This window comes from Ahaetulla prasina, chromosome 6, assembly GCF_028640845.1.
Source record: "Ahaetulla prasina isolate Xishuangbanna chromosome 6, ASM2864084v1, whole genome shotgun sequence".
In the NCBI taxonomy this organism is placed as follows: domain Eukaryota; kingdom Metazoa; phylum Chordata; class Lepidosauria; order Squamata; family Colubridae; genus Ahaetulla; species Ahaetulla prasina.
The window spans coordinates 103,805,142-103,820,254 of record NC_080544.1 but is presented as its reverse complement, the minus strand read 5'-3'; the positions used below and the strand labels follow the sequence as shown (position 1 = coordinate 103,820,254).

At 42.3% G+C, this 15,113-nt stretch overlaps 1 protein-coding gene and 3 non-coding genes across 7 annotated transcripts; all 4 read left to right on the top strand.

Moving 5' to 3' along the window:
* Nucleotides 1-4,067: 4,067 nt before the first annotated feature.
* Nucleotides 4,068-13,656, top strand: EIF4A2 (eukaryotic translation initiation factor 4A2). Of its 4 annotated transcripts, none has more exons than XR_009155616.1 (12): nt 4,119-4,162; nt 6,961-7,003; nt 7,095-7,227; nt 7,468-7,607; nt 9,509-9,677; nt 9,838-9,947; nt 10,157-10,300; nt 10,584-10,721; nt 11,182-11,271; nt 11,481-11,560; nt 12,100-12,197; nt 12,852-12,992. XR_009155616.1 is itself a non-coding variant. In XM_058187139.1 (11 exons), the coding sequence occupies exons 1-11, from the start codon at nt 4,134-4,136 to the stop codon at nt 12,994-12,996; spliced, it is 1,221 nt and encodes a 406-aa protein (XP_058043122.1). In that variant the 5' UTR covers nt 4,068-4,133; the 3' UTR covers nt 12,997-13,656. The 4 variants fall into 4 exon arrangements, 2 of the variants coding, with proteins under 2 accessions (XP_058043122.1, XP_058043123.1); XR_009155615.1 differs by having other exon boundaries at nt 12,100-12,201; nt 12,852-12,991; XM_058187139.1 differs by lacking the exon at nt 12,100-12,197 and having other exon boundaries at nt 4,068-4,162; nt 12,852-13,656.
* LOC131201527 (small nucleolar RNA SNORD2) lies at nt 7,322-7,393 on the top strand. Its single transcript, XR_009155893.1, has one exon. It is a non-coding gene; the product is annotated as a small nucleolar RNA SNORD2 (small nucleolar RNA).
* Nucleotides 9,979-10,107, top strand: LOC131201515 (small nucleolar RNA SNORA63). The gene has a single exon (XR_009155882.1). It is a non-coding gene; the product is annotated as a small nucleolar RNA SNORA63 (small nucleolar RNA).
* Nucleotides 10,337-10,515, top strand: LOC131201524 (small nucleolar RNA SNORA81). Its single transcript, XR_009155891.1, has one exon. It is a non-coding gene; the product is annotated as a small nucleolar RNA SNORA81 (small nucleolar RNA).
* Nucleotides 13,657-15,113: the final 1,457 nt, after the last annotated feature.

Here is a 15,113-nt window from a genome sequence, read left to right as displayed (position 1 = left end):
TTTTTATATTGACTGTTTCCTAATATGATTTGATTGCTTATTTCTACCCTATGACTATCATTAAGTCTTGTATCTTAAGATTCTTGACAAATGTGTCTTTTATGTACATTGCGAGCATTAGCACCAAAGACAAATTCCTTGTGTGTGCAATCACACTTGGCCAATAAAGAATTCAATTCAGTTCAGTTCAGTTCTGTTCTGTTCTATTCTATTTGGCAAGCTTTTACTTGCCAGGCCTCATCTTAAAATCAATTTTGAATGTCACATATGAAAATAAATAAAAACAATTTTGCTCACCGATCACTTTTATTACAATTTTAACCTATCCTTTTTCAAAAGCTTCTACAAATAGACTAGTTCTCACCCCGTATATCCTTCTATATCTTGATAAACTTTACTTGAAGACAAGATGACTAAATCTAAACTCACTAGGCAGTTATTTCAGTCTGAAACTTTTCAACCTCAACACAAGAGACTGCAACAGTTAAAAGAAAAATAATTCTGCTAACTGAAGATTCTCAGTCATCCAGGTCATAGTTGTCTCAAAGGTGCTTTTTCAAAAGCCAAATTAACTTTGTTTTTCCTTGAAGATATTTCGCTTCTCATCCAAGAAGTTTTATCGGTTTGGGCAGGATAGTGGAGGTGGAAGGATTAGTTCTGATAGGAAAGGTGGGGGGAAAATGGAAGGATAATTTGGGGTCATCTGGTCATTAGCATTCTTTCTGAGAAGTTCGCACTTTGGGTCAACTATCGGCTCCATTCTGAATTCTTCAGGTAGTTTTTCACAAAACACCATTTCTACTTGCTTGTAATAAGAATATAGAGCATATTGAAAGCGAACACTCAAAACCCACATACAGTTACAAATATTAAACATTATCCCTGCAGCTTAAGCAATGCTTGCTTTAAAGAGATAGCAGGAAAAAAAGTCTTTATTCATACTAATCTGGAAGCAGGCAGCACGTTTCTAACCACCTGGCCTGATCCCAGAGAAATTAACTGATGCAGGCAAGCCCTTCCCCACCCTGGCACTTCTGCATTCCAACCAGGCACCAGACTGCTACACCTAGTTAGTTGTTTCTCTATGAACTAACTCCCCCCCCCTTTCCCAATTTACACTGCCTAGACATGAAACAGGTACTGTACAATAATCTTCTCCGATTCCTTTTTTTTTTAAGGATGTGTAGCCGGAAGCAATCACCATAGTCTTTGCTGACTCTTGTTCCTTTAGATTCCTTTCCTGTGCACCCCTTCCTCCTGCACCCCATTTCTTTCCATCCATCAGTAACAATGAATTGGAAGGGACCTTGGAGGTCATCTAGTCCAGGGGGTCTCCAACCTTGGCAACTTTTAAGACTTGTGGACTTCAACTCCCAGAATACCTCAGCTAAGTCCACAAGTCTTAAAAGTTGCCAAGGTTGGAGACCCCCTGATCTAGTCCAACCCCGATCCCGCAGGAGACCTGTACTAAGGGATTCGAACCGCCGATCTTTCTGATCGACAAGCTCCATTTGCCTGCTTCCCGCCTCTTCTCCCTTCGCGACCCGCAGGTCCCCATTTCTCCCGGCCATCCTCGTTTCTGTCACACACCCAACCCCCACCAGCAACGTCTGGTGGCCTCGTCCGCCAACCAAATAATCAACCGATTTTGACTATCCATCCCCCCCCCACACACACACAAAGGCTCGCCGCTTTTCCGTTCAAAAAAAACAGCCACTTCGCCCCTCGGCGCCGGGCCGACCTCACAATCTTAGGGAAGAGGCCGGCGAGGTCTCCTAAGTCCACAAACCTCCGTCCCCTTCCTTCCTTAACCTCGCGCCCTCGAAGCGCATCCTAAACTGGGGCGAATGAAGGGAATATAAGGCCGAGCCACAAGCCTCTCCCCCGCCTCAGATGTTAGGCCGGACATGTCCCGTCCCGTCCCCTGACCTCCACAGATCTGGAAAGGAACGGGAGGAGGGGGAGAAATGAAGAAACACCCTCCATCTCTTCCTCTTCTTGCTGCCCGTCTCCTTTTTTCAAATTCTTTTTTTTTTTTAATTACATTTATATCCCGCCCTTCTCCGAAGACTCAGGGCGGCTTACATTGTGTAAGGCAATAGTCTCATTCCATTTGTATATTTATATACAAAGTCAACTTATTGCCCCCCCAACAATCTGGGTCCTCATTTTACCTACCTTATAAAGGATGGAAGGCTGAGTCAACCTTGGGCCTGGTGGGACTCGAGCCTGCAGTAATTGCAAGCAGCTGTTTAATAACAGGCTTCTTACAGCCTGAGCCACACCGCGGCAAATTCTACCCCGCAGACTGATCCTCGTGGGGAAAAGCCCCACCCTTGTGGGGGTGGGTGGGAAAAACCGTTCCCCCACCGGGTAACCCGCAAAATTTACTCATTAAAGGGCTCGATAAAAGGCAGAACCTTTAAAAATCCCACACCCCGCGGTCTTTTCCTTGGAAGTTGGAGTTTTGCCTCGCTTTCCAGGCTCAAAGACCCTGTCCGCCGCCCACCCTCCCCTCAGCGGCACCTCTCCTCCGCCTTCCCGCCCAGAATCCCCCTCAGGCAGGGAGAGATGCCGCCATTTTTCATTCCCTTTCCCGCCCCGCCTCGCCGAGGCAGGGGCGGCCTAGCAAGCCCCGTTTACGAGGCGGTGCGGGGGGGGGGGGAGGTGAGTTCAGAGGTGTTGGGAGGGGGGGGAGGTTTGAAGCGGAACGCGTCCCGTCACACTGTACTGCTGCAATATCCTTCCGCGTCTCGCGGCGTAAAGTAGTCCCTCCCACCGGACTCCGTTCCTTTTACGGCCCGAGCCAGCCGTTGCGGTCCGCTTGGAGCCGTCCGTTGTTTTTTTTTTTCCTCACCTCTCGCGATCACCTGCCTGGGCCTGAGATGTGTCCCTGGACAGGAATGGGAGGCGGGGGGCAGACCTGCTCTGGATCCCCCTGCAATTAAGTTCTTATACTCCTCCGCAAGGCGCGAAGCGGAGGGGGAGGAGGGGAGAAATGAAGAAACACCCTCCATCTCTTCCTCTTCTTGCTGCCCGTCTCCTTTTTTCAAATTCTTTTTTTTTTTTAATTACATTTATATCCCGCCCTTCTCCGAAGACTCAGGGCGGCTTACATTGTGTAAGGCAATAGTCTCATTCCATTTGTATATTTATATACAAAGTCAACTTATTGCCCCCCCAACAATCTGGGTCCTCATTTTACCTACCTTATAAAGGATGGAAGGCTGAGTCAACCTTGGGCCTGGTGGGACTCGAGCCTGCAGTAATTGCAAGCAGCTGTGTTTAATAACAGGCTTCTTACAGCCTGAGCCACACCGCGGCAAATTCTACCCCGCAGACTGATCCTCGTGGGGAAAAGCCCCACCCTTGTGGGGGTGGGTGGGAATAACCGTTCCCCCACCGGGTAACCCGCAAAATTTACTCATTAAAGGGCTCGATAAAAGGCAGAACCTTTAAAAATCCCACACCCCGCGGTCTTTTCCTTGGAAGTTGGAGTTTTGCCTCGCTTTCCAGGCTCAAAGACCCTGTCCGCCGCCCACCCTCCCCTCAGCGGCACCTCTCCTCCGCCTTCCCGCCCAGAATTTCCCTCAGGCAGGGAGAGATGCCGCCATTTTTCATTCCCTTCCCCGCCTCGCCGAGGCAGGGGCGGCCTAGCAAGCCCCGTTTACGAGGCGGTGCGGGGGGGGGGGGAGGTGAGTTCAGAGGTGTTGGGAGGGGGGGGAGGTTTGAAGCGGAACGCGTCCCGTCACACTGTACTGCTGCAATATCCTTCCGCGTCTCGCGGCGTAAAGTAGTCCCTCCCACCGGACTCCGTTCCTTTTACGGCCCGTGCCAGCCGTTGCGGTCCGCTTGGAGCCGTCCGTTCTTTTTTTTTTTTCTTCCCTCTCCCGATCACCTCCCTGGGCCTGAGATGTGTCCCTGGATAGGAATGGGAGGCGGGGGGCAGACCTGCTCGGGATCCCCCTGCAATTAAGTTCTTATACTCCTCCGCAAGGAGCGCGAAGCGGCGGGGGGGGGGAGGAGGAAGGGGAGTAAAAGTAGATCCGCCCAGTGGGGGAGGGATATATATATAAAGCGGGCGCCGCGGCGACGCTGCCTTTTCAGTTGAGGAGAGTGGCAGCAATCGGAACATGTCAGGCGGATCCGCGGATTACAGCAGGTATATTCTGGCGCGGGCGAAGAGAAGACGACGCCGGGGAGGGTTTTTTTTTGTTTTTTTGAAAGGGAGCTTGTTGAGGGCGAGGGTTGTCCGGGCTGTAGTGTGAGGAGAACAAGCTGGGTTCCTTGAGGCGGCCGCCGCGGGGAGGGTCCCTTTCTGGCTAAGCTTCCTCCTCCTGCCCTTGGGATAAAGGAGAGGTCTTCTCCCTCGCCAGTGCCTCAAGCGTCTTGTCCGGGAACTGAGTGTGGGGGGTGTTTGACGGGGAAAAAAATCCGACCGTTGGTCTCGAGCGTGCAGTAGCTGGCCTGTTGCCCTCCCTTCGAGCGACCACATGGTTTCGCCCAAGCGGCCGGCGCGGAGCCTCTGGGCGGCCGGCTGCTTCGGACGAGTCCATTTACGGGTGAAGTGGGGGGAGGAGGCGCGAAGAGAAGAACAGGGAGGGGCGCGGCGGGTAGGCCGTTGGTTTGCCGGCAGCCTCGTCCGTCACCGGCGTGCGTTCGCCCGCTCGGCTTGCGCCCGCGACTTCGAGAGGGTGGAGCTCTCGCGAGAGTTCGGTGGATCTTTTTTGAGGGGTGGGGTGGGGGAGGGGAAGAGAAGGCCCGGAATGGCGCGGGGATTAACGTTCCCCGTCCACGTTTTCCTCGCTCGGGCCAGTGATCCCCCCTTTCGCCCCTCTTGCCTTCTCTACTTCCTCTTCTTCCCACGTTAAGTTGCCCGTTTTCCTCATTCCACGAATTCTTGTAAGACGACGGTCGTTTTGGGGTTCCATGTGGACATGGTTGCCTGGGCAACCCAGTGAATTCTTTTCGCAGGTAGAATCACTAAATTGATTGGATCTGCCATGCGGGGCCCCGATTTAGTCGAAGAAAATACTTACATAAGGATGAGTGTGCTTGCATGCAGGCATCTGCTTACTTGATTATTAAGCCTAGGATGTATACACACAGTATATACCTTTCATTGGCTTGCCATTTCTTGTGTGGCGTGATAAGTCCCAAAAAACCAGGTAAAAACCCAGGTAAAATTGGGGAAAAGTCCCAAAGGTGCTTTTTAAAAGTCCAGTTGCCTTTTCAAAAAGCACTTTTGAGACAACTATGACCTGGATCCATAGGGGTCTCCAACCTTGGCAACTTTCAGACTTGTGGACTTCAACACCCAGAGTTCCTCAGCCAGTTGGCTGAGGTACTCTGGGAGTTGAAGTCCACAAGTCTGAAAGTTGCCAAGGTTGGAGACCCCTGACCTGGATGACTGAGAATCTCCATAGATATTGGGGGAAAGTGTATTCTTAAGGCAAGAGAAATAGATTTAACACTTTAAAGAGTTTTTGGAGAACACAACAAAACGTAGCCAAATACTTTATATAGATCTGCTGCCAAGTATTATGGCAGAAGGAGAGCAACGTATGCTGGCGGCCTGCTGTATTTAGAACTTTGATTTCCCCAGGGTATTACTATTGGCATCGGAAATGAATGCAGAACATTTGAAAGCTTGCTTTTTTTCTCAAATGAGAGAAGGATGAGTGCTGGCTTCCCAAATGCACACCATAATGTGATTGAGACTTAAATATTTCAATGCAGACCGATTTTCATAGCGCCAGTGAGACAGAGTAAATATAGAACTGCAATAACAATTGCCACCACTTGCTATCTTTCATCCCAGACTATTCTGCAGACAACCCAGAGTTGTGAGGATAACATAAAGCAGGGAAGGTACTTTTGAGGGCACCTGAACAGGTAGTCCATAATTAAATGCACTCAAGGCTTTAGAAGAGTTATATACAAATAGTCCTTGGGCCCAAAATGTTTGCTGCTAAATGGCTTTTGCCTCATTTTACAACCTTCCTTGCTATTGTTGTTAAGTGAATCACTGCAGTTATTTTAGTAACATGGTTAAGTGAATCTGGATTCCCGTTAATTTGGTCAGAAGGTCGCAGAGGATGATCACATGACCCCTGGACACTGCAACCATCATAGTTGCCAAGTGTCTGAATTTGGACCACATGGCCATGGAGATGCGGCAATGGTTTCAAATGTCATAAGTCACATTTTTCAGGGCTGTTGTAATTTTGAATGATCATTAAATAAACTTGTAAACTGAGGACTATCTGTACATTTTGAGAAGTCATGCATTCCTAATGCATTCCTATAAGCAAAGTACTAATAGTCCTTGACATATGACCACAATTGAGCCTAAAATTTCCATTGTCATGCAAATCAGTTGCAAGTTTTGCCCCATTGTATAACCTTTCTTGTCATGGTTGTTAAGTGAACCATTGTTAAATTAGTGACAAAATTGTTAAGTGAATCAGGGTTCCCTCATTAATTTGACCTGTCAGAAGATCCCACAAAATAACCATGCGATCCCAAGTTATAGTAACTGTCAAAAATAGCCAGTTGCCAAGCATTTGAATTTTGATCACATAACCACAGGGATGCTACAAGAGTCATGAGTATGAAAAGGGCTCATAAGTCACTTCTGTGCCTTTGAACAGTCACTAAATGAATGGTTCTAGGTCAAGGACTGTGTGTAGTGTGCTAACACTAGAAAGTAGATTGGTGAGAAACAACAAAAGTTCTTCAGTGGAACTACTTATTTTTTCAGGATTTTTAATGGTATGACGTATATGATATGAGTGATTTAGTAATGTTTGCAGAATCATGAAGCAGTATACTTAACTTGACTAGATAGGGCCGTAGCAATAATTATTGCATATTTGACAGCTTTCAGATACGTTAGATTGCTAAGAATTCAATAATACTTAAATTTGGTTAACAGTGTGTCCTTCTCTTATTTGATAGAGACCATGGCCCCGAGGGAATGGATCCTGATGGTGTCATTGAGGTTAGTATGTTAGTGATAGTAACAGTTGTTTTTTTTACAAGCGTGCAGAAAGATGATGAAGCATATTAAAATTTACTTTTTCTTCTTGCAGAGCAATTGGAATGAAATTGTTGACAATTTCGATGACATGAATTTAAAAGAATCCCTTCTGAGAGGAATTTATGCTTATGGTTTTGAGAAGCCTTCAGCTATCCAGCAGCGTGCTATTATTCCATGTATTAAAGGTAAGCCACAGTGAAGATGTTTTTAATAGCAGACACCAAGTTTTGGTCTGAACTGCTCTGCCTTGGGTAGAAATACAATTCATATTTCCTTGTGAAGTGAGATGATGGTATTCCATCTTTCGGGACTGACCTAAAAATGGAGACTTATTTGTAACTCTGATCACTTGAAAAGGAACTGTACAGTTAAATTGCAACCTTAATGTGTTGTGTGAGAGCAGTAAATATCTATCCTTTTTTTAGGGTATGATGTGATTGCTCAAGCTCAGTCAGGTACTGGCAAGACAGCCACATTTGCTATTTCAATCCTGCAACAGTTGGAGATTGATCTCAAGGAGACCCAAGCACTAGTATTGGCCCCCACCAGAGAACTGGCTCAACAGGTATCGATAATGTAGTTGAAAAAGCTGCTTACATGTTGCATAGGTTTCAAGTGTCATAACATAACAGCAGGATTTCTTGCAAGTTTGTAATGACTGCTCATTTCCTTTGGGTTAATAAATATGGAAAAGGTCAAGAAATCAGATATAACTGTGGCAGATAATGGAATGAAGTGCAGTAATACTTCTACAGGAGCTTAAATGGAAATTGTTAAAATGATACAAAATGCAAACAACTTCTCTGAGAAAAAGTACTCTTAGAATGCATGAAACATTCTGCAACATGAAAATGCCTGTGTGCATGTAATCAGTTTTTCTCTATATGTGTGCAAATTGTACTGTGTCAGTCTCTTGGCCTCTATTTTGAACTGCATTTTTGCAGAGCTATATTTAAATTTTTATTAAATTGTTTTTTATTTTTATTGATATTCAGTTTTTATTATTTTTACAACTAAGGCAGTGAACCTATCCAACAAACAGTCTTTTTCCTATTTTTCCCACAACAACCCTGTGAGGTAAGCTGAACTGAGAGAGACTGGCCCAAGGTCATCCAGTGGCTTTCATGGCCAAGCAGGGACTTGAACTCAGGGTCTCTTTCTAATCCAGTGCCTTAATGACTAGACCAAACTGGCTCTCTAAATATTATAATCTGGTGATGAGTTTGAAGAAATTGAAGGCCAATTTTACAGCAATACTGTGCTATGCTTTTGTTGGTGAAGGGAAAATGGTCATGCAGAGAGTAACCTTAGAAAAACACTCCTAATGCATCTGAGCATAGAGCTAAGATGCAGTTAGACATCTACTCACCTCGTGCTGCTTAATAATTATTCCTTGAGGACAAAGCAACAAGCCCAAAGTTATTTTTAGCAGTAGATAGCTTTTTTGATCATGTCAGCTGCATAAGTTGCTATGCATCAACATCCCTGATTTTAGAAGGAGGTGTACAGAATATTTCAAGTTTCCACATGCTTCAAGTTCAGAATAGCTATCCTGAACTTATTAGAGGTATTCAGCAATAATGTCCTGAACATTTTTGGGAGAGCTCTCAAGGTTGACTCAGCCTTCCATCCTTTATAAGGTAGGTAAAATGAGGACCCAGATTGTTGGGGGGGCAATACAAGTTGACTTTGTATATAATATACAAATGGATGAGACTATTGCCTTACACAATGTAAGCTGCCCTGAGTCTTCGGAGAAGGGCGGGATATAAATTCAAATTTAAAAAAAAGTTGACAGCATTTCTGGTGATATTTGAGGGGGCCTGTTTTTGAACTTGAAATGTTTAAATGTTTTGCTAGCGTTTTATCCAATAAGGAGGGTCAGTTTTATCTTGCTGACTTAACTGATAATTCTAGAAGATTACATCAATTCTGCTTGTCTATAGAGAAGTGCCTGATACTGTTTTTGGCATGGTGTCATAACTATGGTTCTTGGCTATCTGTCAGCTTTATTTTATAGAGCTTTATTTATAAATTCCCTCTTCATGCAGTATCAATTGAGATTCTACAAATATGGTGTTTGTGGATAGAGAAAGGTTGTCAAATTTCATTTGATGAGCTTGCTCATCACATATGAGATATGTGCCTGTCAGTTTTATATTAAGAGCCATGGTAGCGCAATGGGTAAAATGCAGTATTGCATATTGCAGGTTAAGTCACTGCTCACTGCCAGGAATTCGATCCTAACTGGCCTAAAGTTGACTCAATCTTCCAAGGATGGTAAAATGAGGACCCAGATTGTTGGGGCAATGGGCTGACATTGTAAACCGCTTAGAAACGGTTGTTAAAAGCACTATTAACTGGTATATAAATGCTATTGCTATATTTTGAATCCAATTGGGTTCAACAATAGAGACACCCCTCCCCCAAGTAGTAAAATTTTAATTGAGATTTATGTCATTTCAGATCCAGAAAGTTATTTTGGCACTTGGAGATTATATGGGCGCCACCTGTCATGCTTGCATTGGTGGTACAAATGTTCGCAATGAGATGCAGAAGCTCCAAGCAGAGGCTCCCCACATTGTGGTGGGAACTCCTGGGCGTGTATTTGATATGTTAAATAGACGCTATCTGTGTAAGTACTACAATTTAAAATCTCTCTAGGATATATCAAAGGCATTGGTTTAAAAAATCATGATTTTGTTACTTTTAAGTAAAAGTAAAATTTTAATAGCGCAAAATATTATTTGTAAGAATACTTAGACGGAGTCTGGTTTTTTTTTTTTTCTTTGTAGCACCTAAATGGATCAAAATGTTTGTCTTAGATGAAGCAGATGAAATGTTAAGCCGGGGGTTTAAGGATCAGATCTATGAAATTTTTCAGAAGTTAAGCACAAACATTCAGGTAAAGTGAAACTTGATGCAGTCGTGTAATAATGCAGGTTATAGTTACAATGTAGCTGTGAAGTGCTGTGTTGTCGTTCCCCCTGCATAAAACAAAATTGTATCCTCTATCTTTGTCTGTTTTGATCCTGTAGCAGACAAAGACGCTGGGTTTCATACATTTGCCTCTTAACTTTTGGGCAGACTAATCCATTCATTTTCTTGACCCAGGTTGTATTGCTCTCTGCAACTATGCCAATGGATGTGTTAGAAGTGACCAAAAAGTTCATGAGAGACCCTATTCGTATTCTAGTGAAGAAAGAAGAATTGACCCTTGAGGGTATCAAGCAATTCTATATTAATGTGGAAAGAGAGGTAAGGAAGATGATGAACCAGTTTGAAGCTAGTTTTGACTTCTTGTTACAAGCACTGTGCTAAAACTGCACAAGTTGGGGTATTTCCTTGGCTTTTGTGGTAATGCTAGCACGGTACACACAAGAAGAAGAAGAAATGCACTGAATCAAGTGTGACTTGGGTGGACCTCTTTCTTAATGTCCAGTGTCCTAGTCTGGAGACTTGGTGCAACACTATATAGTGCTTAAAGTTTTATTTTGCACTGTTCTTTTGTGTGCTTATGATCGCTTCCTTAATTTCACAGGAATGGAAGCTCGATACCCTGTGTGATTTATATGAAACTTTGACTATTACCCAGGCTGTTATTTTCCTCAATACAAGAAGGAAAGTAGATTGGCTTACAGAGAAAATGCATGCAAGAGACTTCACTGTTTCTGCTCTGGTAAGAATTTATCTGAAAATAGGTTCTATGATACTGTTCAAAGGCAAAATATTGGGACATGCCCCTTATTCCAGTTCCCTAAACTATCAAGGCTGGTATTGAAAGGCTGAGAAAGTATTTCAGTCTGCCCCAAACTTCATGCATTTAAATGTAACACATCAGAAGTCATGTTGCAGTTTCATCAGTAGGTGCTTAATAATATGTTTTAGGTATTGGTCCTCCTCCAGTGAGTGAACACCAGATTTTCTTAGAAATAATTTAAATAATTTAAAAAAGATTATGCTTGTGTCTACTGACTGTCTTACCTGCTCAATTCTCCTTGTCTAGTCCACAATATAATACAGTAAAAGATGCTAGCTTATTTGAAAGGCCTGCATTTTTTAATTGACTAGCAAAACTTGAAGCAATAAAAGCTGATTAATATATTAACTCTCATTGTATTATAAAAAAATCTCTACAGCATGGTGACATGGATCAGAAGGAGCGAGATGTTATCATGAGAGAGTTTAGGTCAGGATCAAGCCGTGTCCTGATTACTACTGATTTGCTGGTAAGTTTCAATAGTCATTGAGCTTAAACTGATTTGTTTAATGTGGGTCATTGTAACCTGAGTTCCCCAAGCTGTTGGCAGAGCCCAAGTCCATGCCATGCTATGGGCTTGCGTGATTGCAGCATCTTACTATATTATCCAGCAGTATTGAGATACCTTGACCTCCAGGCTTGAAGTGTGCTGTTCAGTGCTTTGCCTTTGTTTTACAGGCTCGTGGCATTGATGTGCAGCAAGTATCATTGGTTATAAATTACGATCTGCCAACCAATCGTGAAAACTATATTCACAGGTAAGTTGAATTTTTGAATTTCAATTCTGAAGTCTTGAATCTTTACATCTTCAAACCTCCCTCGCTTTCTTGCATTATATAACGTGTGTGTGTTTATTGTGCGCGCGCTTAGTGTGTTGAGGATGGGAGGGGCAGAGCTTCTTGATTAGCCAATGAAACAAAACAGTGGGAAAACTTGTTTATTCAATTTTTGCTAATTACTAAAGATATCGAAGACTGCTAAATTAACATTCTTAGATGCTTGAAGTTTGCAAACATATTTTAAAGAAGTTGCCATTGTGTATCATTGCGATTTTAGGAAAACGTGTTCAAAGGTTTGCGCTTTTCATAAAGTTGTTGTTAGCTTAATATTGCTTTATTGGACATTTCTGTGTGCCAATGCCTCCATTGCCTTCTCTGGTTCCTCTTACAGTGGGATTCTTTCTCTGGTGTCTTCTAGTAGAACTTTAAATTTACCTCCCTAAGCTGTTGTCTATCTTAGTGGCTTTGTCCGTAAATGAAGTAAATTGTACCTTATTACTTGATACAAAAAAATACAGGAGTCGCTAGCCCAGTTGATGACGAGATGGTGCTCAGAAACGACGACGTAATTTAGGACGTGGATTCGTAAGCGGCACACTGTTTGCATAAAGAGCGAGTTGGTATTTATATACTTTTCTTTTGTAATGACTGTTGTGAGCTATGTTTGTCTTAAAAAGCTCTTAATGGTTTGACCAGGTAGAAGCAGAAGTTGTGGGTTGTCAACCTGTAGATCTACTGTGTGCCCAGTACTGTTTAATTTTTTAAGTTGTTTGTTTTGACAGATGGTGATAAGTTTTCCCACTGATGAATAAAAAGTTTTTTGTCTCTTTGAAAATACAATATTAACTCTTGGCTTTTAAGAACTGCAATTGGAATGAGTGTCTCTCTGATTTAAAACAAGCTTGGTAATTTGGAGGCTGACATCAAGCTCTGTCCGTGTTCAGAAGAAATGGTGTGGGAGAACTTTTTGCCAAAGTTCTCCAAAGTAAGGGAATGAGATCAGCAAAAATTTATTTGGAAGTCACGTTGAATGTAATATTCTGTTTACTCCACACCAAAACTGAGAAGCTGTTCTATAATCAAAGTATTAGTCAATATTTGCTATGCTTACTTTTAAAATGCTAGGCCCAACAAAATAGCATAAGAGATTGTAATAACATTAATCTGTCAATGAATGTCATTACTAGTTTCTGGCTCCCTCACCCCAAAACAGGTTTCGTTATTTGTCAAAAAAGACGAGTGATGTTTGATGTCTTTGCTTTGTTTGCAGGATTGGTCGAGGTGGTCGTTTTGGCAGGAAAGGTGTGGCTATAAATTTTGTCACTGAGGAGGACAAGCGGATCCTTCGGGATATTGAGACTTTCTACAATACTACAGTGGATGAAATGCCTATGAATGTGGCTGACCTCATTTAATCCCTGGGATGAGATGTTTTTGGAATGCAGTGCTCGCTGTTGCTGACCAGGCGATCCACAACGTGCATTGTGCTTGGGGGATACATTGAATCTTGTCTCAATGCTCATTACGGATCAGAAATACAGATTTTTGATAAGCAAAGCGACATTTTGTCGTGAGCTTTTGTGAGGGAGAGCCATTGGCTTTCTCCTCTTTAGGGTTTAGACTGTTGGGGTTGGGTGGAAAGTCATGGGGTCTGTACATTTTTTCTTTATTAGAAATTTATTTCCTAGTTCTGTAGAAGTGGTAGTGCTAGATGTTCTTTATCATTTAATAATTTACTTATGGACTAAAAGATATAAGTGCTGTATAAAATCAGCCAATTATGTTAAACTAGCATACCTACCTTTATTGTATGTTATAATCCTATATTAGAGTAAATTGGAAAGGCCTTTCAAAATGACTAATCTTTTATAAGAACATAAAAATGCATTTTTGTTTGGTATGTATTTATTGAATAAAGTATTTAATTAGTGTTAAGTGTGATCTGGACCCTGTTGCTAAACCCTGCAAGCAATCATTACTGTTGTCTTAGTTAGGGTTTAAACCCATTAAATTGCCATATTGCACATGTCTTAATGAAGTTTGAATGTTCAATAAAATATTATATATTCACTTCATTGGATGAATTGGATGCTTTTTGAAAATTGGCAGTGTAGTTCTGGGTTTCGGTTCTCAAATCTTTATACAAGACTGCCAGGTATGCAAATGTGCCACATTCAACTATAAAAATAGTAGCAAATTACTGATTTGTGTTCTACTGTCTGCCTAGTGGAGCTAGTGGTGCATTTAGTCTTCATAAATCATGCCAGTCATCAAGCAGTCATCAAGTGATTTAAATGTATATAAATAGCTGTAAATGCTGGCATAGAGAGCAGCCATTCAAAATCAGGAGATAGGTTGTAACTTTGATCAGTCACTAAGTGACCAGGCATCAGTCAAGGACTAACTATACCTAATGTTGAGTGAATTCACCATCTTCAGTTGTATTAGCACATAGGTCATCTACAGGTAGTATATAAGTAATGGAGATCTTGTTCAAGTTGACACCAAACTATTTCTACAGTACTATAGAGTGATTAGACAAACCAGTCTCTGGGTATTGTGTCCTAATTGACCACTTTACAAATTTATTCTATTTGTCTACTTAAGAATGCCCAGGAGACCTAAAGCTTTGCTTTTTCTGCTTAAAAATAAGTTACTTTAAATGAGTTGGAGAAAGCTAAAGCCCAAGGTTACTATTAACTCTGTACTGATGCAAAGTTTGACTTGTCTGAATGGCAAGAGAAATGTATGGAACGCATCTCCAATTTTCATAAATCCAGAAGCACTTTGAGCAATACGTTTATTCAGGTTACTGGAAAACTACTGGCCAGGATGCTAATCTTGTTTCACTATTTTTCCTATTTCTTTTGCTGTTCCTAAGTATTTTATCACTACATTCTAACGAAGGATGTTTAAAAGCTGCCAAGACTGCTGAAATGTTATTGGCTGTAAAATTGTGTTCAATGCTTAAGGTGTAGTTTACTTAATTGAAAACTTAGTGGTTTAAATTTTTTAAAAAGTTAACCTAAATTTCAAATGGTCAGAAGCATGCCTTTATAATTACAGGCCCTACCTTTTTGTGCTAGAATAGTGAGGTCATAGTGGGAGGAGAGCATGATGGCTTGTATCAGACATGCAGTATCAGTTTCTTATTCTATTTTTGCTTTGGTTTAGCCTAATATGTAGTTTGCGTTGATTTGATTTTTAAGATGGGCAACTACTACAAACAAAACAAGTTGAAATACAAAAATTCAGAAGGTTTGGAAATGACAACACTGCAGCAAAACAAGCTTGCATTCTGGATACAGAAAAGAATTTCCAAAGAAAAGGAGAAATCAAGCAGTCGTTACGGGGGAGGGTGTGTGCAGACAAAGCCCAGCTGTGTTTACCTATATGTGGTCCAGTTTTGGCAAAACTAGAGATTCTCAGTTATCCAGGTTGTCCCAAAGATGTTTTTTCAGGAGGCAGCTGGATTTTTTCTTTCGCTTCTCATCCAAGTAGCTTCATCAGGACAGTGGGGAATGGAAGGATT